The 21,526-nt window shown below is 57.0% G+C and overlaps 3 protein-coding genes across 4 annotated transcripts in view; 2 read left to right on the top strand and 1 right to left on the bottom strand.

Moving 5' to 3' along the window:
• PPP2R5A (protein phosphatase 2 regulatory subunit B'alpha) overlaps positions 1-8,526 on the top strand; it is a 35,457-nt gene extending 26,931 nt beyond the window's left edge. Inside the window, exons 5-13 of the mRNA XM_056110787.1 lie at positions 399-529; positions 1,355-1,414; positions 3,955-4,063; positions 4,488-4,541; positions 5,311-5,361; positions 5,487-5,606; positions 5,690-5,817; positions 6,454-6,555; positions 7,599-8,526. Coding sequence (XP_055966762.1) covers positions 399-529; positions 1,355-1,414; positions 3,955-4,063; positions 4,488-4,541; positions 5,311-5,361; positions 5,487-5,606; positions 5,690-5,817; positions 6,454-6,555; positions 7,599-7,755 — 912 coding nt within the window. The 3' untranslated portion in view covers positions 7,756-8,526. The remainder of the gene's footprint in view (positions 1-398; positions 530-1,354; positions 1,415-3,954; positions 4,064-4,487; positions 4,542-5,310; positions 5,362-5,486; positions 5,607-5,689; positions 5,818-6,453; positions 6,556-7,598) is intronic.
• Positions 8,527-8,877: 351 nt separating this feature from the next.
• On the bottom strand, positions 8,878-14,597 carry PACC1 (proton activated chloride channel 1). 2 transcript variants are annotated; one of them, XM_056110790.1, is made up of 8 exons: positions 14,432-14,597; positions 13,139-13,226; positions 12,399-12,608; positions 11,844-11,995; positions 11,059-11,201; positions 10,845-10,989; positions 9,889-9,996; positions 8,878-9,515 (listed from the first exon to the last, which is right to left on the bottom strand). In XM_056110790.1, the coding sequence occupies exons 1-8, from the start codon at positions 14,465-14,467 to the stop codon at positions 9,219-9,221; spliced, it is 1,179 nt and encodes a 392-aa protein (XP_055966765.1). In that variant the 5' UTR covers positions 14,468-14,597; the 3' UTR covers positions 8,878-9,218. The 2 variants fall into 2 exon arrangements, with proteins under 2 accessions (XP_055966765.1, XP_055966766.1); XM_056110791.1 differs by lacking the exon at positions 14,432-14,597 and adding an exon at positions 13,515-13,628 and having other exon boundaries at positions 8,880-9,515.
• A 2,188-nt stretch (positions 14,598-16,785) lies between these two features.
• On the top strand, positions 16,786-20,869 carry NENF (neudesin neurotrophic factor). Its single transcript, XM_056110802.1, has 4 exons — positions 16,786-16,960; positions 19,141-19,201; positions 20,225-20,328; positions 20,656-20,869. The coding sequence occupies exons 1-4, from the start codon at positions 16,793-16,795 to the stop codon at positions 20,830-20,832; spliced, it is 510 nt and encodes a 169-aa protein (XP_055966777.1). The 5' UTR covers positions 16,786-16,792; the 3' UTR covers positions 20,833-20,869.
• Positions 20,870-21,526: the final 657 nt, after the last annotated feature.

The following is a 21,526-nucleotide window of genomic DNA, read 5'->3' as shown; positions in this document are numbered from 1 at the left end:
CTCATGCACTCAGGAATTGCCCCTGGCGGTGCTCAGGGGACCATATGGGGTGCTGGGAATTGAACCTGTGTCGGTCATGTTGGCTGCGTGCAAGGCAAACGCCCTACCCGCTGTGCTATTGCTCCAGCCCCTAAAGTGAGTTTTCAGCTCGATTATTTTTATTTATTTTTCATTATTTATTTATTTATTTTGCTCTTTGGGTCACACCCAGCGATGCTCAGGGTTTACTCCTGACTGTGCACTCAGGAATCACTCCCGACAGTGCTCTGGGGGAGCATATGGGATGCTGGGAATCGAACCCAGGTCAGCCACGTGCAAGGCAAACGCCCTACCTGCTGTGCTATCGCTCCAGCCCCTCAATTATTTTTAAAAAGTAATTTCTCAGATTTCTCTTAAAGCTCCTGGAGCTTTTTGATAGTGAAGACCCACGAGAGCGCGACTTCTTGAAGACAGTCCTGCACCGGGTCTACGGCAAGTTCCTGGGGTTGAGAGCATTCATCCGGAAGCAGATCAACAATATCTTCCTCAGGTCAGTGCTCACATTCTTGGCAAGTGGCATTCCCCCACCACATGCAATGCTTTTACTCCAGTTGCTTTTGGTGAATTTTTAATATCAGCAACATTAAACTTTGACTGAGGGTATTTGAGTGTAAAATCTTAGGGTTTTTTTTGGACCTGAGAGAGCCCAGCAGTGAGGTGCCCTAACTCCTTTTGTGGGTGTCCACCCGTCCCAAGGTGGACTGGGGTTGCTCCTGGTTCTGCACTGAGGAATCACTGCTGGTGAGGCTTGGGGGCCTATATATGAAGCTGGTAAGCTGAGGATGGAATCCAGGTCAGTTGTGCACAAGGCAAACTCCCTCCCTGCTGTATTACCACTCAGGCCATTCCAGTCCCTAAATTTTTATTTATTTATTTATTTATTTATTTATTTTTGCTTTTTGGGTCACACCCGGTGATGCACGGAGGTTACTCCTGGCTCTGCGCTCAGGAATTATTCCTGGCGGTACTCAGGGGACCATATGGGATGCTGGGAATCGAACCCAGGTCGACCGCGTGCAAGGCGGCAAACGCCCTACTCCCCTACTCGCTGTGCTATCGCTCCAGCCCTCCAGTCCCTAAATTTTAAAGTAAAATGTTCGACTTGAAATGATAATATATAGCAAATTCCAGCCTACCGTGTTTTAAGAGGAAAAAACCCTTTTATGAGATTGCTGTAACTGACCAGTGACTGAGCAGCTCACAGTGCACTGACCCAGTATGTAGGGTGGTCGTGTGGTCGCTTTTGTCTTTCTGCTGCTGCTTTCTGTTGCTGGAGTTTCTGATGTGTCGCTGTGTGTCTCTCTCTTCAATTCAGGTTTATATATGAAACAGAGCACTTCAATGGTGTTGCTGAACTCCTTGAAATATTGGGAAGGTGGGTATTAGTTTTATTGTTTTTTTTTTTGGGGGGGGGGTGCCATACCTGTCTGCTCAGGGTTTATTCCTGGCTCTGCCCTCAAGAATCACTCCCGGTGGTGCTCTAGGGACTGCAGGGTGGATGTGGGGATTGAATCCAGGTTGGCCATAGGTGAGGCAAGGCAAGCATCCTTTCTGCTTTATTGTCTCTGGCCCCAGCTGGTTTTTGTTGTTTTTAAGATGAACTTTATGTATCTTAGCTGGAGTTGGAGAAAACATTTCATATTTTAAGGTTTTAATATAAAGCACAAGACATAGTTTCTCAGCCTTTTATTTTTGGGGGGGCCACACCGAGTGATGCTCAGTACTTATAGGAGCTAGGGGACCATATACAGTGCCGAAGATTGAACCAGGTGGGCTTTGTGCAAGGCAGACACCTTAACCCCTGCACTACCTCTCTGGCTCCAGTTTCAAATTTCTTTTATTTGGGTGAGGGGCACTACAACCAGTGGTATTCAGGCTTACTCCTGGCTCTGTGCTTCAAGATCTGTGGAGATCATGCAGTGTTGGGGATCAAACTGGGGTCAGCCGCATGGAAGGCAAGAAACTTATCCCCTGTACGATCTCTCTGGCCCCAAATAATGAATATTCTACCAATATTGTGATCATGGTCACGGTCCTCCCGTTGTTCATCGATTTGCTCGAGCAGACCCAGTAATGTCTCCATCATGAGACTTGTTGTTACTGTGTTTGGCATATCAAATACGTCACGGGTAGCTTGCCAGGCTCTGCCATGCGAGCGAGATACTCTCGCCAAACAATATTGTGATACTAATTTTTTTTGTTTTTTCCTCACATTTTATTTTCAGCCTCCTCTGTGAACATTTAATGATTAATAAATGCCACAAGACAGCATAGATTTTACTTACTATAGATTTAGTTTTAGAGTATAACTTTTATCAAGGAAGGACAGCTGACGTCATCAGGGACAATTTGGTTGCAAATGAAACTTTGTTCTTTTTTGTAATCCAGTACCTAAGTCTTTCCTTCCTGAAGACTTCCTCAGTTTATAGGAGGTTTCGGGGGCAACTGTGTTATGCGTTCCTCCTTGTTTGCCTTGGAAGAGAGTTTTTTTTTTAATTTAGTCACTGTGAGATACAGTGACAAAGCTTTCATGTTTGAGTTTCCGTCATACAGTGATCAAACACCCATCCTTTCACCAATGCACATTTTCCACCACCAAAGTCCCCAGTATCTACCCCCGTCCCAACCCTTCCCCTGCCTGTGTGGTAAAAAATTTCCACAATACTCCTTCTCTACTTTGATTACATTCAATATTTCAGTACCAGTCTCACCATTATTATTTGGAACTTTCTTGTCGTCACTCAAACCTGCCGAAAGGGCAGTGCTAGACAATTTGTATTGCTTGTTATAAATTGCATATGATGTCATGCAGCTGCTTGATTCAAAGAGGAATCGAAAGAGCTTTGCTTGGAATATCACGATTCGCTCAAATGAGAGATAGAATCCGGAGTTCTGATCTTCGTCAACGCTCAAGAATCAGGGACGCTGTCTCATTTGCCAAGACATCAAAAATCAAATGGGCTGGACACGTAATGAGGTTTACAGACAACCGCTGGACTAGAGCCATTACTGATTGGATTCCATGGGACATCAAAAGATCACATGGACGCCCACCTACAAGATGGTCAGACTTCTTCGTCAAGACCCTGAATAATCAGTTTGAGGCTCTGCATGTTCCTAGAACAAACAGATACCACTGGGCTACGCTAGCACGCAACCGGGATGAATGGAGACGTTACTGGCACCCGCTCGAGTAAATCGATGAATAGCGGGGATTAAGTGATTAAGTGATAAGTCATACAGCTGCTTCTGAAATACCAAAATTTTAATAATTAGGGTCTGGAGAGCTCTCTGCAGTGAGCTGCTCAGTTCTGAGGTTCTTTGTGTGTCTCTGGATCACGGCCATTTAAGGAGCTTTAGTAGCTGGAAGCAGTTGGTGGGTGTCATCTTAGGGTCCCATGGGGCGGGGTACAAGAGGGAGTGGCTCCACCCATCCCGTGAGGCCTGGTGTTTGCATTACTGCTCCCATGTACCTGGGTTCTGGAAGATGGAGGCCGCCAGGATTGCTAGGGGGCAGGCGGAGGGACAGCACCTGCCCCTGTTTGGAGTAGCCCAGTGAAATTGACCAATTGCAAAGTCCGGAAGCATCTCTTCTGCAAGCTACTTGGTTCCAAGATTCTTTTGTGTCAATACTCATGGTTTTAGGAAGGGAAAATAAAGACCGCACTGTGAAACTAGCACAGTGGGCTTTACTGAACACACACAGAGATTACTGTGCCCTCACTGGCCACCGTGGTGTCCTCATGGGGCCATGGAATGATGTGGACAGACTGCATAGGAATGGCTGGCAGGAAGCTGGCAGAGTCATTCCACACAGGGCTGAAGCAGGACCACGCTCCTAATGGCCCCGTAATGGAGCCTCTACAGACGTAAAGCGGTATCCACCTAACGCTGGCCTTGCCTCTTTCCTTGCAGTATTATCAATGGCTTTGCATTGCCGCTGAAGGCAGAACACAAGCAGTTTCTAATGAAGGTTCTCATTCCCATGCACACCGCCAAAGGACTGGCTCTATTCCACGCGCAGGTGAGTGCTGTTGGCAGGACTGAGGCAGGGAGAGGCACAGGGCAGCGGTGACTGAGGTGTGGTGGACTTGGTGTTGGTGAACGAGTTCAGTGCACTGTAGCACTTCAAGGCAAGGCCCTGACTGTGCTAGTTTAATGTCCCTGATCGTTTACTGTTGATCTTACTATTCAGAGAATGATGGAAATCTAGGGTGTGTACAGAAACATGTTGAAATAGTTCGCTCTGGCCTTGATTTACTGATCAGAATTGCTATTTTAAAAGTTTAGAAGTACTTTAAAAGTTACACAGTTGTGAATATATTCCTTTGTATAGATTGAGATAAACTACATTAAAATCTGCCAAAGTTCTTTCTTAACCAGATATTAAAATCCCACATCACTGAATTATCTCCCCAGTAATATCGATGTTTTCCTTGTTGTTCTAGCTAGCCTACTGTGTGGTGCAGTTCCTGGAGAAAGACACAACACTGACAGAACCTGTAAGGACTGTTCTTGATTTTCTTACAACATGGCCTCTGTGTCACTTTAATACCTTTAACATCATCAAACAGTAGTGGTCCTGCAAAGGCATCTATTAGCAACTTCCCCTTCATCTATTCCTGTTTTCCTAGGGGCACATGGCACCATTAAAAGGTTTTCTGAGGGGCTGGAGCAATAGCACAGCGGGTAGGGCGTTTGCCTTGCACGCAGCCGACCTAGTTTCGAGTCCCAGCATCCCATATGGTCCCCCGAGCCCCGCCAGGAGTAATTCCTAAGTGCATGAACCAGGTGTAACTCCTGTGAATTGCCAGGTATAACCCAAAAAGCAAAAAAAAAAAAAGGTTTTCTGAGTAACCCATGTGGGTTTCCTGCATTCCCTGGAAGTTCCTTGAGGCTCAGTGTCCCTAGGATCTAGAACAGTGCTCTGTATACAAAACACTCTGCAAGAAGATCCACATGAAGATGAGCAGGGATGGAGGGGGCTGGTTCAAGTAGGCATTGTGTTCACTTCAGAATGAAGAGCACTCAGAAATAATTTCCTGGAATTTACCAGCTTCATCGACTATTTCTTTTTGTTTTTGTCTTGGGCCACACCTGGCAGTGCTCAGGGCTATGTCCTGGCTCTGTCCTCAGGAATCACACCTGGCGTGGCTCGGGGAGACCAGATGTAGTGCTGGGGATTGAACCCGGGTCAGCTGTATGCGAGTGAGCACTCTCCCCACTTACTGTGTGTCCAGCAACTTTAATATATGTTAAACTTGTATGCAGGTGATCAGAGGATTGCTGAAATTCTGGCCAAAAACGTGCAGTCAAAAAGAGGTATGTCTGCTCAGTTAAGCCTTGACTTTTACCAGACTTCCTTCCCATGTGGGCGGGTGGTGGGGCAGGAGAGCCCACCCCAGACTCTTGCCGCATCAACACTGCCTCTCAATTCTTCTGACCAGGTGATGTTCTTAGGAGAGATTGAAGAGATCTTAGATGTCATTGAACCGACACAGTTCAAAAAAATCGAAGAGCCCCTCTTTAAGCAGATGTCCAGGTGTGTGTCCAGTTCTCACTTCCAGGTATGGCCTTTCAGAGGAGCTGGGGTCAGGCTGTCCTGTTCCTTCCTGTCGACATTTCCCACATGTTTTCATGTCTTTTCCAGGTTGCAGAGAGGGCTTTGTACTTTTGGAATAATGAATATATCCTTAGTTTGATTGAGGAGAATATTGATAAAATTCTACCTATCATGTTCGGCAGTTTATATAAAATCTCCAAAGAACACTGGAATCAGTAAGTGTCTATCATTTTTGTTTAGTCATTTGATCTGACCCATATATGAAACCTGTATAGATTCAGAAGTTAGATACATTTCAACTCAAGCCATTTGTCTAGATTCCATGTCTGTGTCGACCCTGGTGTACACAGGGTTCCTTCACAGCCCTCTGCCATGAGCTTCTTCCCAGTCTGGGTCTCTCTGTGTTGTTTTCAAGGAACAGCTGTGAATCTCCGCCAAGTAAGGCTGTCTTCTGGGCAAACTCCACTGTATGTGGTATCAGCCTCTGTGGGAAGCCTGAGGGGATGGCATGGCTGTGCCCACATGGCATATTCTCATCTCCTCCTAAGGCTGTTTTGTTCCATGTTTGACAGAATACATTCAGCTACAGAAAAGACAGGACTGGCGAGCTAGTACAGCAGGCAGGGCACTTGGCTTTGCATGCGGTCAATGCAGGTTCAGTCCCTGGTACCACATATGGTTCCCTGAGGCCGCCAGGAACGATTCCTAAGCATAGAGCTAGGAGTAAGCCCTGAGCATAGCCAGGTGTGGCACAGAAAGAAACCAAAAGGCAGCTAGAGACGGAAGCCTGTGCAGGGACGACTTGGTCCACTCTCCCGCATATCACCCACCCAGGCTCGCTCTCGTTCCAGGACCATTGTAGCGCTGGTGTACAATGTGCTGAAAACACTGATGGAGATGAATGGCAAGCTCTTCGACGACCTCACCAGCTCCTATAAAGCCGAGAGACAAAGGTGAGGTCCCGCGGCAGAGCTGAGTGGAGCCTCTTGCCTGAGTGAAAAGAGCACTTCAGCCAGGCACCCAGGATCATGTCTTTCCAGCTCTGGTGTCTGCACCACAGACACCATCTGTGAACTGTCCGTGTCGCTACCTGGGTGCACACTACAAGCTTACTTTCCCACTGGTCTTGTATTTAAGATACGCTTTTAATTTTTTACCTTTTTGGTTTTGAGGCGACACGTGGTGATGCTCAGGCGTTACCCCTGGCTTTAGTCATGAATTACTCCTAGTGGTGCCCAGGGGACCTTATGGGATGCCAGGGCTTGAACCCGGGTTGGCTGTGTGCAAGGCAAACACTGTATCTGCTGTGTAACACCTACTCTTACCCCAAGACCACATTTTAGTAAGATGGCTTGCTTCAGCGTGCCAGGATTGAATCTGGGCTTGTATCTGCTCAGCCTGAGCCACCTCTCCAAGCCTTGAGTACGGATAGGTCCAGATAAGCGAGGAAAGCCAGCATTGAGGAACGGGCTTATGGATCACCATTTCCCCCATTCCCTGCCAGCCTCCATGCTTCTGACTGGTGGGCTGCACCTCCCCCACTCCCCACCCCCGCTCTGATCTGCCAGAATGGATCTTGGCACTCACACCCACTCGGAAAGCTTTGTCACAGGAAAGAGTGGGCACTCCTCTCATCAGGGCTGAGTGCTTCAGAGGTCTCCTCTGAGCCAAGGATCTAGGGGTGGTTTCTTAGGCTGTGAGGTCAAGGCCCTAGGAAACAGAAGGGCTTTCCAGCAGGAGTAAAAGGGGCTGTGGCTTGAGCAATGCCCTGCAAGCTCACGCAGTCTGGGGCAAAGGAGTGTTGGGGTACGCGGGCTGAGAGGAGCACTGGTTCAGAGCTAGCTCATCTGAGGCCCACTACTGCCTAGTGGCGGAACGTGCCCCTGAGGAGGCATCAGCATGATGGAGCCTGTGCACTCCCTCCAAGGGCATCCCCAGGGCAGCGCAGTGAGGCTCAGTGAGCTGGTTTCTGATCACAAGTCTGATTTGTCTGCAGAGAGAAGAAGAAGGAGTTGGAACGTGAAGAATTATGGAGGAAACTAGAGGATTTAAAGCTAAAGAAAGCGCTCGAGATGCACAACAGTACCTACCATCTGGACGACAGCAGTTCTTTAGCAACACACAGCAGTCCCAGCAGCACAGGGTCCAAGTAACGGGCCTTGCCGCCAGGGCGACCTCTACACTTTTTTGAAATATGTAAAAATTATGAAACCTCATCAGTATAATTAAAAAGCCAATTTTTTCTCTGGCAACTGTCACTGAGCTGTGTCACAGCCACAGTATACTGTGCCCTCTGTCCAATCATTGATTCTGTCACCTCTGAAGTCCACAGAAATGAATTTCTCACCGACACGAGTGAGGTGATCACGGGAGTGGTAAGGACGCTTAACTCGGTTGTGTTCATGTCAGGCCCGGGAGTGTCTGCGCCACTCCGTGTGCTTCCCTCGTAGTCTTCCTCTCACTGCTGCAGCCTTACTCACAGCCAAGGACAAGGGGGTCTCCTGGAGTGGAACTAAGGGGGAGCCTGGGCCTCCCTCCCTTTACTGGTGATATTACCTACTCTGGGATTTGAGCAGAAGACTTAAATCTCCAGGCTTTTTAAAGCACAAAATAGAAAAGCTGGGAAAGTAAACCAAATTCTGCACTGTTCTCTCTTCCTCTGCGGCTCCTGAAGGGGGCTTGCAGTCTCCCTCACCCCTGACGGCTCCCTCACTGTCTGGCTTTGCGTTCAGGAGCACAGTCACTTCCTCTCTGGCCACGGCGAGGGCTTGTCTGCCCTTCACTGGCCGAGGATCTCCCCTCCGTTACCTGAGTACCATTCCAGTCTCTTCAGTTGCAGTTACGTGGAAACTGTTTTGTAATGAAAGATCTTCATTGCGGGATTGTGCAGCATTTAATAAAGTCTATGTTTGTATTTTGCCTTATTTCACGTTTGCTTTTTACATTCTCAGCATCAGGCACCCGCCCCCTCAACCACCACCCCGTTACACGGCAACACGGACATGAGAAACCTCCAGAGAAACTGACTGTGCTGGGCGTCCTAGGACCCCTCGCCCAGCACCCAGCCCTGCTCAGGGCGTCCCTGTGGTGTTCAGGGCAGGCCTCACTGCCCGCAGTTACCTGACCCAGGAGGCAAGCAGGATGAGAGGTCCAGTCACGAGGCCCCACCAGGCAGAGGTACAGACACGCACTGGCAACATGCGCTCCCGCTGGACCAACTGGACTTTTTATTCACCCTTCGTGAGATCATCCACATACACCAACTCGACCCCAGAGACAGGCCAGGCCCCGCCAGCTTGTCCCTCTGTTTTAGCTCAGTGTTTACAACATGCCACGCAAGTCAGGCATCGGCCTGCCCACAGGCAAGACTTGCAGGACGCCTCCACCCTGTCCTAAGTGCTTAAACCAAGAGTGCTGGCCAGAGGTGTGCAGGTGAAGATGGCCGTGTGGGGCAGCTCTGGGTCCACTTCCTTCTGTCCACTTTGAGACTCCACGGTGAATAGCACAAGCAAAGCCTGGCTACAAAGAAAAGTCAGGCCACAAATTCGGGAAACTCACTCTCCCACCCATCATCCACAACCCTTATGCATGTCTGCACAAACTCTGACTTGACCACTCAGATGATGTCTACGCTGCCTTCAGATGAAACAGCTGATCGTCCCGGAAGCCCAGCTTCCTCACGGGAGTATGGCGTGGCCAGTGGCTCAGGGAGCCAGGGCAGGTGGGGCGCATAGGGGACACCCCCGGGTGACCTGAGTTTGTGTGGTTTGCTGTCCAGCCGCTTTCTCAGGTAGCGTCTCCGGACCTTGATCATCCACTTGACACTGAGCTTGGCGAACTCTGCAGCCTTGAAGAGCGCCAGGAAGGCCCCACAGAGGAGCGCGATGGTGTTCCAGGGGTTGGCTGTGACGATCTGAGAGATAACGGTCCCGCTAGCGAGGGACCCTGGAAACCCTCCTTACTCTTTCCCCCCTACTGTCAGAGCTTGGTCTGGGGAAATGCCTGCAACAATGACCCAGTGGCCCACAGGCTGGCAGCAAGCGAATCCCCCAGCCTTGCCGCCACTTCAGGTGGCCCCGGGAACCCAGCACCATATGGAGTGTTAGAGATGCAGCTGGTTGTGAGCTGCAGGATGCTGGGGACTGAGCCTCATGGGCCAAAACAGGAGCTGTCCCTGAAGTGGGCGACAGGCCCATCAGTCACCCATGCCAGGAGGCCTGTCGACCCTGGGCCTAAGGGCCTGGCAGTGACGTTTCCCTGATGGCCACACCACTGCCCCTACTCACGTCCTGGACCTGCTGGATGAAAGGGTCCTTCCACTCAAATACCACGAAGAACAGCTGTGTGTGCTTCTCTGCCTCTGGCCGCCGGTCAATATAGTTAACCACACTGGTCTGTGCAGGAGAGTGGCATCGGGTGGGCTGCTGCCTGCTGCCTGTGTCAGCCCTCAAGGGCGGAGGTAATCCCCAAACTCTTGGGGTTTTTTTTTTGTTTTGTTTCGTTTTTGCTTTTTTGGGTCACACCTGGCGATGCACAGGGGTTACTCCTGGCTCTGCACTCAGGAATTACCCCTGGTGGTGCTCAGGGGACCATATGGGATATGGGATGCTGGGAATAGAACCCAGGCTAGCCGCATGCAAGGCAAACGCCCCACCCTCTGTACTATTGCTCCAGCCCCAGTTCCCAAGCTCTTGCCCCCCAGGCAGCCCCGGGGCCAGTGCATCCCCAGGTCAGCCCTGGGCACCACCAGGAAGGGCCAGAAAACTCAGATCTGCCTGGAGGTTCCTGTTCCCAGAGCTGCTCTGTGCTGGCATGAAGCTGTGGGGTTGCACAGCAGCCAAGACGGGATGGGGGGGGGGGGGTGTCCCCGGGGTCAGAGCCTGGCTGGAGGGCTCTCTAGATGGTCAGTCTTGCAGAAGGACGCAAGAAGCATGTCCCAGGCTGTGCCCCGAGGGGAAGTGGCCAGAACACCCTTTCCCAAAGGCGTCCAGACAGCAGCCCCGGTGGCCATCACTCGAGCCCTAGGTAGGCGGGAAAGCAGAGCCAGGCTCCTTGGGTGCTCCCCCAGCCCACTTCTCACCCTCCTGTCTGCCCTGTTCCTGCACTGTGCTCAGGCCCATGTCTTGGGGCACTAGACAGATAAATGAGGGGAACCAGTCACCTGCTGCTGCTTCCCAGGGCTGCTGTCCCCCCTCAGAGGACAGTAAGACAGGCATGTGCTCTGCACCCGGGTCCAGCCTACCTCCTGCCGGAATTCCACAGCCTCCCGTCCGTCCTCCTCCTGCGTCTTCACCAGCGACATCTTAACCCAGGTGCGGAAGCCGCCCGAGAAGCGCCAGCTGGAGTAGGCGCTCTCGCAGGCCTGCATAAAGCCCGCCCTGTCGGGGCTGTGGACAGGGCTGGTCAGCAGGGTACCAGGAGGCCCCGGTTAGAGCCCTGCCCCGCAGCCCCCGCACCTCTGCAGAAAGTCCTGGAAGGAGGAGAAGAGCAGGTAGCTGATGGCGCTGAAGTCCTCACTGCTGCCGTTGAGACGCAGCTGCAGGAAGACCAGCTCGCGCTTCTTCACCTCTCGGGGCCCCCGCACCACCAGGGCCGACTTCTGTAGGGCAACAACTGGTGAGCTGGGGGCGCCACCTGGACCTTCTGCCCGAGGCCTCAGGTCTCATGGTCGCTGACCAATCTGCCAGAGGCAACCGTCTCCCTCTGACTGTGTCTTCCTACCACTGTCTTTACAGCTCCGAGCATGGGTTTGGTACCTTCCACCTTCTGCTTCGAGCTCTTGGGTCCTTCCCGCTAAGACAGGCCACAAGCACTGACGGCACCTCTGCCTTCCACACCACCAGAGCGCTCCTTCTGGACCCACTCTTCTTCCCCACCGAGGAGTCCCCAGGGGGCCCTCTGGCCTGGCAACCCTCCCCCTCTCCGTCCCTAGACTCTCCCATATGTGGGAGCAGACGTGGTGCGGGAGGTGCAGGTGAGGTCTGGGGGGAGAGGGGGTCCTTCCTGAGCAACCCCCGGGGGCCTTGATGCAGCTCAGTGCCCATGGGCTGCCAGGGTGCAGGCTGGGGTCCCCAGACCCTTCCTGCCCACCTGGGGCCGGGCTTTCTCATTCATGCATCAGCAGACCCAACATGCTGCCTGTGTTTCCCACCCCCCCCAACAATTGCTCAGATCCAGGGATCCCCTGCAGCACAGAAAGAAGGCGGGGCAGGGGCGGGGGCGCCGCAGGAGTGGCGGTCACCAGGGTCTGGTTGGAGAAAGGGTCCGTGTAGTTGACTGTGCGCGTGTCACACTCCATAAGCCCGTGTTCTCCTGGACTCCGCAGACGGGGGATGGTCTCGTAGTGGTGCTGACAGCTCAGCAGTTGTGCCTGCCCAGGGTACAGCGCGATGCCTGGGGGACAGACAAGGTTCAGGGTCACCGCCCACCCAACGCCTGGAGGCCCAAGTCCAGGTCCCATGCATGAGACTCCAACTGGGCACTCCCCTTCCTGGTCCCACAGGGAGTCCCCGGGGGGGTCCTCTGGCCTGGCAGCCCTGCCCCTCTCCGTCCCTGGACTCCTGAGAAGATGCTCAGGGAACAGGAGAGAGAAGTCAGGCTGGGCGCCTCTGAACTCCACCACTGCTAAGCCTAACCCTAGCCAGACACCCCGGGTGGCAGCCAGGCTGGGCTCTGAGTGGCAGGACCCTCTTCCCGTGGCCCAACCTCCCGCCCCTCACTCCCACTTCTCTGCTTGGCTTCGGTGCCAGCTGGATGCCCTGGCGAAGTCCCTGTCCCCGGCACTGTCGGGCCCCACCTGGGGCCTTGTACTGCTGCACCTCCTGGTAGGACACGGACATGACAGGGTGCTTGAGCTTCTCGCGGAAGTCGGTGATGGTTTGGTAGACCAGGAAGACGGCCACAGCCATGAGAAGCAGGTAGATGAGGATCAGCAGCACAGACGCCACATTCTTGAGACAGGCCTTGCTCACGCGGCGGCCATGGCCGGGGGGCTCGCTGGCCAGGGCTGGGGACAACACCCTGTCACTGCTTCTGGGCCTGCTCTCCCGGTAGCCCCCACCCAGCCAGACCACTGTCGGCAGCAAACAGGACCTCGAGAGGCCACTGCTTCCCTCTCACTGGCAGGAGGCCCCGCAGGCCAGCGTAGCCGGCACGGCAGGGGTCAACCTTCGAGCGGCCGGTGGCAGCTGGCACAGGACAGAGGCCCTGTCTGGGGGCCTGGGCCCACGCATGCGCAAGACGCAGGGTTCAAGTCCCACTGCCACTAAACGAAGCCTAACAAAAACCAAAAGAAAACTGAAAAGGTGAAAGAGGCCACGTGTTGCTTCTCTAGAGGTCAAAGCCGCGGCCTGAGCCAGGGCTCTGGGCTCACAGGGAGCCTGAGGCCCGGATAGGATACGGCCCCGGAGCAGAGGGGCTGGTGGGGCACGGCACGAGGCCATGCCCTGGAGCCGCGTGCGGGAAGGCGAAGCTGGTAAAATATTTAGGGCAACGAGGTAGTGGAGAGACCCGACACCAGGCGCCGCCGCACCTCACCTGGGAAGACGCCAGGACCAGGGGCTCTGACTGTGGGCGCCTGGTCCTGCTCCAAGTTCTCCACCACCTGCTCCAAGTCCTCACTCAGCTGCAGGGGGAGAGGCGGTCAGCAGTGAGACCAGGACAAAGGGAGATGGGACCAGCTGCTCAGCCAGCAACCGGGGGCACTGGGCCTTACGGCAACCCTGGGAACAAGACCCTTTTGTCCAGGGAAGCCCATCTCAGGTGCTGGTCAGGGACAGAAGTCAACACAACACAGTCCTCGCCCAGGGCACCTGGGGTCACAGGCAAGCTGGACTAGGTCCCCAGCCATGCCTGGCGGTGGGCAGACTTCAGTCTGAGCCCTCCTTGGCACCTGTGGCCAGGAGCTCCTCACCTGGTGCCTAGCCCCAGAGCCACAGAACCCAGGGGGGCGTCAGGAGGGGCCACGGCTGGCAGGTGGGAGACTTCGAGGGTGACTCTGGGGACAGGCTGAGGGGCAGCCGAGCCCAGCCTGGGCAGAAGGGTCAGCACTTCTGTCCACATCTGGGAGTGCTGACTATGTGGCCCCCAACACCGGGCAACACCCCACATGAGCCCACACAGTACCAGGCAGCCCCACAGGGCACCGCCTGTCCTGGAAGTTGGAGGCCACCTAAAGGGAGAGCAAAGTGGGACACGCACCCTCCTCGCTCGGCTCTCTGGGGCGCACTGGAACTCACTGACTTTCCGCTCGGGCAGACCATCCCCCCAGCACGAGCGGAAAGTCCACGAGCTTCTTGAGACGGGAGGCGGAAGAGAAGCAGCCACGGGTCCCCAGATCCTGCACCAACTACCGCACACCTCCCACTCTGCTGGCCAGCCCGGGAGGCTAGAGAAACGGGAGGGCACAAGGGCCAGGGCGAGAGCGGAAGCATCTTTCTAAGGGTCCGTGCGCAGGGCGTTCGCGGGGAGATGAGCCGCAGCCTCGCGCGTCCTGGAGCGTCCCGAGGGAGAGCCGGGCACCCCGGGCCACACTGCGGGCCTGGAGGGGACAGGCTCCCAATCCGCCAGAGCCGGAGTCTGGGGGTGGGCTGGGCAGTGCCGGGGCGAGGGCGCAGGGAGGCTGGGGCCGGGCGGGCCGGGAGGGCGGGAGGCGGGTCCGTCCGGGCGGAGACAAAGCAGCGGTGAGCGAGCGCGCGGGGCGCCGCGGCCGCCGGCACCCACGTGCCCGCGCGGGCTTCGCTTCCCCCGCCGCCCCCCGTGCGGCCCGCCCGCCCGCCCGCCCACCGCGCGGCCCGGCCCGCTCCCGGCCGCCCTCCCCGCCCGCCGCACCTCCTGGTAGGACGTGGAGCGCTCCTGCCGCGGCATGGCCTGCGCGGGCGACGCACACCTGGGCGCAGGTGGGCCCGGGACGCGCAGCGAGGCGAACGCGCGGCCGCAGCCCGTGCCCCGCCGCGACCCGGTTCCGAGCGGCCGCCGGGTCAGCGCCGGCCGGGCCGTGCCAGGCGGGCGGGGCTCGCGCAGGCGCCGCGCGAGGCTTCGCGGGGCCTGCTGGGAAATGTAGTCCCGGACCCAGCCCCGGTGCGCCCGAGCGCCGGCGGTGCGGGACCTAGTGGGGGACCTAGTGGGGAGGACCCCGAGTGCCAGGGAGGGAGGTGGGAGAAGGGGTGCATGGTGGGTGTGTTTTGAGGGGGAGCCCGAGAGTTGCAGGGCTCCGGCGAGGGGAGAAGGTCCGAGGCAGCTTCCCCTACCCCGAACCCGGACTGCAGGAAGATCCACTCTCGTCCACCTTAGAGCAGGTGCAGAAACCCGGACGGCAGGTCCGGGCACCTCGTCCCAGACCCCAGACTGTAGCAGCTGCCCTGCAGCCGCCAGAGGCACCTTCCCCAGGCCGCTCCCCCCGCAGGGAGGGCGCGACTTTTTCGTGTCGGCTTCCCCCCCACCCCGCCCCAGCCCTTCCACTCCCCGCCCCTGTCCTTTGTGCGGTCCCTGGACCCTCTGAACCACGTTTCTGCTTGAGTGACACGCACACTGCGCCCTGGACAGCACAGATTGCTGTGGGAATTAGCAATGCACACGGGGCCGAGGCCGAGAGGCCCCTCGCAGGCGGCCTCCTGTGTCCTTCCTGCACACACTGTTTTTCCGAGTCGCACCGGAGTCCAAGAGGACAGCCCTCTGGGCCCTCTCAGGACCCGCTCACGGCTTCTCGGATCTGCTTGGCTTCCTCTTCCGACACTCCATGCCTGCAGCTCGCTTCTCCCTGCACCCCAGGCAGCCCTCTGCTTGCGCCCACATTCTTCTCCTAGGCCAGTAGTAACTGACACCTCTTAAACAGCAGATCTGGGGGGACCTGGGGAAGAGGCGGACAAGTTGCGGCTGCCTGGGGTGGGTAGGGAGGGGGTGCCGAGTTCGGGGCTCAGGGCAGTCAGCTGGAGCTGGAGCACTGAACACCTTTGTCTGCGGGAGGGTGAGTGCCTTGAGAGGAAGCTGGGAAGTGGGAAACCTGCCTCCTCCCGTCTGTTTCCCACTTTGTGCTTCGGCCCCTAGAAGCCCCTCAATCAGCTCTGAGTACCCCTGTGCCCGCCAGTGGGTGCGAAGGCAGACAGCCCAGGGCCAGCACCCTACCTCCACCCCACCAGCCCAGACCCCTGGTCTGTCATGTGCCCCGCCATGGGCCTGCCAGTCCCCTGCGTCGTGTGGGTTCCTGCCTGGGCATGATCTGGCCCACATCCACACCTGGGGTGCCCACTGTACCCTGCTGGGCCATTTCCTCATCGCCCAAGTCTCGGGAGACCACTTATCCCCCAGATCAAGCTGCATCCTCCTCTGCTCCGCTACCCTGTTCCCTGCTCCCACACTCTGACTCCTTCCACCTCCTATCGCCGGCTGGGGTTGCTTCTCTTCATTGCCCAGCCCTTGGGTGGCAGAGAGTTGGGTGCCAGGGAGGAGAAGGGGGTGGGGAGGCTGCCGCAGTGGGGTCCTGTTCTGAAGACTTGGAAAAAGGCGGGGAGGTGCGGAAGTGAGTCACGAGATCAGTGGGATAAGCGGGGACCAGCTTCTGCCCAGGCTGTCCAGAGTGGGGATGGGGCACAGGAGGGCTACCGATTGGGCAGGGCTGCGGGGGCCAGGAGGGCCACCGGGAGGGCCCGAGGGAGAGAGGCCAGTAGAGAAGTTGATGGGAAAGACCACCAAGACAGCTAGAGAGAATGGAGGAAGTGAAACTGGTCAGATCTCGGATTCCGGAGCAGGGGAAGATTGTGCAAGCGAGGCAGCGTCGCGCGGTCTGGGCAGAGCTCCTGCGGGGCAGCGCGGGGCTTCTAATCCCTGAACTAATCTAAGGAATATTCTTTAGCTCCGCCTTCAGTCCGCAGTTTGTAGTCGGGCCTCGGGACGCATCCCACTTTCACATTTCGCGGCGGCGCCGGCGAACAGCCGGGCCGGAGGAGCCCGGGCAGCGTTTGGAGCTGCGGTCGCGGGAGGGCGGGCCCGCGCGGCGGGCGGGGCCCAGCGGCCCGGAGAGGGCGGGGCTTCTGGAAGGGGCGGGGCTCCAGGGAGAGTGGGCGGGCTCCGCGGGCAGGGGCGGGGCCGGGGCGGTGGGCGGCGGGGCCGGCGCCACGGCGGGGCCGGATTGGCTGGCATTCCCGGAGGGCGGGCGCGCGGGCCCAGCCCGGACCCGGCCGGCTCGCGCGCTCGATGGCGGCCGCTGCGGCGGGGCGGAGGCCGTGGCCGCTGGCCGCGCTGGCCCTGGCCCTGGTCCTGGTGTCGCCCGCCGCCCGCGGCCAGGTTCCGAGCACGAGAGAGCCGGCGAGCCCGGTGCGGCTCTTCACGGAGGAGGAGCTGGCGCGCTACAACGGCGTCGAGGTAGGCGAGGCCGGGCGGGCCGTGGGGGGCTCCGGGCTCCGGGTCTCGGCGCCCCGCCGGGTTCGGGTCGGGCAGCCCCTCCCCAAGCGCCCCGGAGTAGGGTCCTGGCTCAGTGTGTGTGTGTGTGTGTGTGTGTGTGTGTGTAGGGTCCTGCAGGGGAGAGGACGCCCTTCCTGGGCTGATCCCACAGCCTGTGTGTGTGTGTGTGTGTGTGTGTGTGTGTGTGTGTGTGTGATGCCACAGCCTGTGTGTGTGTGTGTGTGTGTGTGTGTGTGTGTGTGTGTGTGTGTGATAGGGTCCTGGCTCAGTGTGTGTGTGTGTGTGTGTGTGTGTGTGTGTGTGTGTGTGTGTGTAGGGTCCTGCAGGGGAGAGGACGCCCTTCCTGGGCTGATCCCACAGCCTGTGTGTGTGTGTGTGTGTGTGTGATGCCACAGCCTGTGTGTGTGTGTGTGTGTGTGTGTGATGCCACAGCCTCTGTGTGTGTGTGTGTGTGTGTGTGTGTGTGTGTGTGTGTGTGTGTGTGTAGGGTCCTGCAGGGGAGAGGCCCAGAGAGCCTGATCCTGGAAGGCGGCCTCGTGGGCATCCCGGCCTTCCAGAGCGTTCCTCCGCCCTCACACCGGGTCTGTGTGCAGCACGGATCCCAGTCACCTGTCCAGGCTTCCCAGCCCCTTGGGGACCCCCTTCGTAGCTGGAGGGCGCTGCCTGGTGCGCCCTGGGTGCTTGAAGAGCTGTGCGGAGCCACAGAGGAGGGTGCCCTGTCTCCGGTGGCTGCTTCACAGATCTGCTTTCGATTGATCTTTTTTTTTTTTCCTTGGGGTGAGGAGGTGTCTGCAGAGTCACATCATGAGGAAAAGGCCACGTGAAAGGAAAAAATTGTTTTGCTTAGGCACACCCTCAAGCTGTAGGTATGGAAGTGGGGTCCAGTCAGGAATGGCCCCCAGAACACGGGACCATGCCCGATGGTCAGTGAGCTCAGTCCCAGTGACACGCGCTACCTGTCACCTTCTTCCCAGCACTGGACAGATTTCCCCAGTTTCCTCTCTGAGTAAGGCTAGATTCAACCTAAAGTTTGTGAGCTAAGGTACCACTTTCTGCTGGCTATTGGGACAGAAACATTAAGGATAAGACTTGGTCAGAACTGTGCTTGTATTTCTTCTGCTCCAGATGGCTTTTCAAAGGACCAACTGGGAAAACACCACATGTGAGTCGCTTCTGCACTCTGACCGTGGGATTCATGTATTGAAATAGGTCTCCAAGAAACAGTTCCCAGGTCCAAAAGAAAATATTTGAATGCCACGTTCGTAGTTCTGAGAAGTTGAAAGCAACCCAGATGCCCCAAACAGGAGAGTTAGAGAACAACTGAGTTGCTGGTGGCGCGGCGGTGATGGTTCCTCCTGTCTGGAAGCTTCCCTGTGACTGTTCCCTACAGAAGCAACAGTAGGGGCCGAGCAGCAGGACAGCAGGGAGGGTGCTTGCCTTTGTGGCCAAACCTGGTTCGCTCTTCAGCACCCCATATGGTGTCCAGGAGTGATTCCGGAGTGCGGGGTGTGGACCCAAAACACAAACAGAAATCAGTGCTCTCTGTATCCGTGTGCCCGCTCTGTGCACAGGGGCTGTACCTGCCACTGCTAAGGATCAAACCAGGGTTGCTGCATGCTAGGCAAGTGTCTTAACCTTTCTTTAGTTATTTTCTACTATTTTTCCAGCCTGTCCTTTCAGTTTGTATCTGGGTAAAACCATTGTAGTGTAGGTTTTCTTTTTTTTTTTTTTCCGCTTTTTGGGTCACACCCGGGGATGCACAGAGGTTACTCCTGGCTCATGCATTCAGGAATTACTCCTGGCAATGCTTGGGGGACCATGTGGGATGCCGGGAATCGAACCCCGGTCAGCCGTGTGCAACGCAAGTGCCCTACCCGCCGTGCTATGACTCCAGCCCCTGTTGTTGTTATTTTTGAGTCACACCTGGTGATGCTCAGGGCTTAGTCCTAGCTCTTGTGCTCAGGGATCACTCCTGGCGGTTCTTGGGGGACCATCTGGAGTGCTGGGGATGAAACCCGAGTCAGCTGCATCAAGGCAAGTGTTCTGCCCGCTGTGCTGTCTCTCCGACCCCTAGATTGTTGTTAAGGTACTGGCGTGCCTTGTCACGATCTGTGCCTTCCCCACAACCCTGTGCTTTCCAGGTGAACAAGCCCATCCTCATGGCTGTGAAGGGCGTGGTGTTCGACGTCTCTTCCGAGAAGCGTAAGTGTCTGGGTGGGGTCAGAGTCCTTCGGGGGGGCCTGGGTGCGCCTGGTCCAGGGATGCTTTCCCTTCACTGCAGTCAACACGGCAGCTCAGCGTGGCTCCCGGAGTCTCTCCCGTGATGCGGGCTCCTGCCCACGTTCTCTGTGGCCCTCATGCCCTGCAGAACCAGGCCCACACTGATGGTTCCCTCTCACTGCCGGGAGAGGAGGCACGTCTTAGCCAGGAGAAGGGTGACGCAACATTCCTGAACAGTTCAGTATCCCGTGGAAGTAGCTCTGGCCTGATGCTAACCTCTGCTGGAGGAACACTGGCCTGGTGCCAGGGTGTGGGCCTGACGGCTCGGAGTCTGGGCTGACCAGACAGCGCGGCTCGGCCGGGCTGTGCTTGGGGCCCTCCCAGTGTTTGGAGGGCTGTGTGAAGTGGGGACCAAACTCCAGGACCCTGCATGCGGAGCACGTGCCAGCCTTCGGAGCTGCGGCTGAGATACTTTTTTTTTTGCTTTTTGGGTCACACCCGGCAATGCTCAGGGGTTACTCCTGGCTCATGCACTCAGGAATTGCTCCTGGCGGTGCTCGGGGGACCATATGGGATGCTGAGAATCGAACCTGTGTTGGCCATGTTGGCTGCGTGCAAGGCAAACGCCCTACCCGCTGTGCTATCGCTCCAGCCCCTGAGATACTTTTAAGAGACTGTCTTCATGCTCTTATTACTTGGTTTTGTTTGGGGGGCACACCCAGCAGTGCTCGGGGGCTCTGGGGGGTGCTGGGAGTCAAAGCTGGGCCAGTCCATGCCAGGCTGGCGCCCTCCCCGCTGTGCTTCTTGCTCTGGCCCCGGATCACATTTTCCTTCGCCTCTTCTCCATATTCTGAATTCGGGAGATGCAGACAGATTGGGGGACCCTGAGAGGGCCCCCTCCTTCCTGCTGCTCTTCCTGAGGCCCAAAGCCTTGTGAGGCTGGCAGGGCCCGAGAGCTGTGTCTCCCGCTGGCCAGGTTCTCATACCTCTTCTCCCCCTTTGCAGAGTTTTATGGCCGTGGTGCCCCCTACAACGCTCTGACCGGGAAAGACTCCACGAGGGGGGTGGCCAAGATGTCCCTGGACCCTGCAGACCTCACCCATGATACTGTGAGCCTTGGGGGCACTGCACCCACCTGCCATCCCAGCTGAGCCCTCCCTCTCCCTGCACCACTACTGCGGCCTCCTGGGACCCCCATGGGGCAGGGTGGGTCACCTGCTCTGTCACAGTGAGACCCCCAGAGTCCTGTGGCGGCCGCAGCGGGGAGGAGAGTGGGTGTGGGGAGGCCACATGTCCTCCTGCACTGGGCTGGCTGTCCCCGAGAGCCTGCGCGGTGTCCACCCACGGCCCATGGCGGCTGTGCTGGACTGCCCCTGCCTGGACCGTGGGGGGCTCAGGCGGAGTGCCGCTCTCACCCGCCGCTGGGCTCCCTGCAGACAGGACTGACGGAGGAGGAGCTGCAGTCGCTGGAGACCGTCTTCACCGAAGTGTACAAGGCCAAGTACCCCATCGTGGGCTACACAGCCCGGCGCATCCTCAATCCTGATGGGAGCCCGAACGCCAACTTCATCCCCGAGGACCGGCCGCATTTTGACCTGCGTGAGGACCTCTGAGCCGCCGGCCGTGCAATAAAGCCACTATCAGACCGTGCCGCTGCCACTGTCCTGCCTGATGCCCAGGTGCGCCCCCCACCTGGAGCCCCCGGAGCCCTGGCTGCATGTGCCCAGCCACGGCCAGCCTTTCTAGGCATGGGGTGGGCATGACCGAGCGCACCCCACACCCCTCACTGCATTCTACATTGACCTCAGTTCCCCGTCTGCCCTCCCCGGGTCAGTGCCGCTCTCAGCCCCCCAAGTTTCTTTCCTTCCTGCCAGTCCCCATGCTCAGGTCAGGACCCTACCCCCTTGGGCACCGCCTGCCCAGCCTTAGTTTCCCACCCACTTCTGTGGCCACGTGACTGTCACCCTGGGCTTAGCAGTGCCCACAGCCTCCCAGGTGCCCTGCCTGCGTGTCTGTGCCGCCTCCTGGGGTGGCCTTCCATGGTGCCCTTTTGTCTTGTGGGCCCACTCAGACCCGTCACAGCCAAGGCTGGAGTGTCCTGGGAAATGCCAGGTCCCTGCCCGCCACACAGCTCTCCCAACTCCGCACTGCTCCTGGGGGCCACTGAGGCACCCAGAATTCAGCTCTGTACTCTGGGTCCTCCTCTTCCCCTTCCCTCTGAGCTGCAACTCCAAGTCCCTAGCCACTGGGAAGCCTCACTTCACAGAATCCCAGAGGCCTGGACAGTGCCTCTGTCCAGCTGACCCA

This window comes from Sorex fumeus, unplaced genomic scaffold (genome assembly GCF_029834395.1).
Source record: "Sorex fumeus unplaced genomic scaffold, SorFum_2.1 ptg000010l, whole genome shotgun sequence".
In the NCBI taxonomy this organism is placed as follows: Eukaryota; Metazoa; Chordata; class Mammalia; order Eulipotyphla; family Soricidae; genus Sorex; species Sorex fumeus.
The sequence above is the reverse complement of the archived record's forward strand: the minus strand, read 5'-3'. Positions and strand labels throughout refer to the sequence as shown.

Coding starts and splice junctions, on each gene's coding strand:
- PACC1 (XM_056110790.1), bottom strand. CDS start 14,467: ATGCCGCGGCAGGAGCGCTCCACGTCCTACCAGGAG. Junction 13,227..14,431: donor GCTCCACGTCCTACCAGGAG/GTGCGGCGGGCG, acceptor CTCCCCCTGCAG/CTGAGTGAGGACTTGGAGCA. Junction 11,996..12,398: donor GCAGCAGTACAAGGCCCCAG/GTGGGGCCCGAC, acceptor TCTGTCCCCCAG/GCATCGCGCTGTACCCTGGG.
- NENF (XM_056110802.1), top strand. CDS start 16,793: ATGGCGGCCGCTGCGGCGGGGCGGAGGCCGTGGCCGCTGGCCGCGCTG. Junction 19,202..20,224: donor CGACGTCTCTTCCGAGAAGC/GTAAGTGTCTGG, acceptor CCCCCTTTGCAG/AGTTTTATGGCCGTGGTGCC. Junction 20,329..20,655: donor CAGACCTCACCCATGATACT/GTGAGCCTTGGG, acceptor GGCTCCCTGCAG/ACAGGACTGACGGAGGAGGA.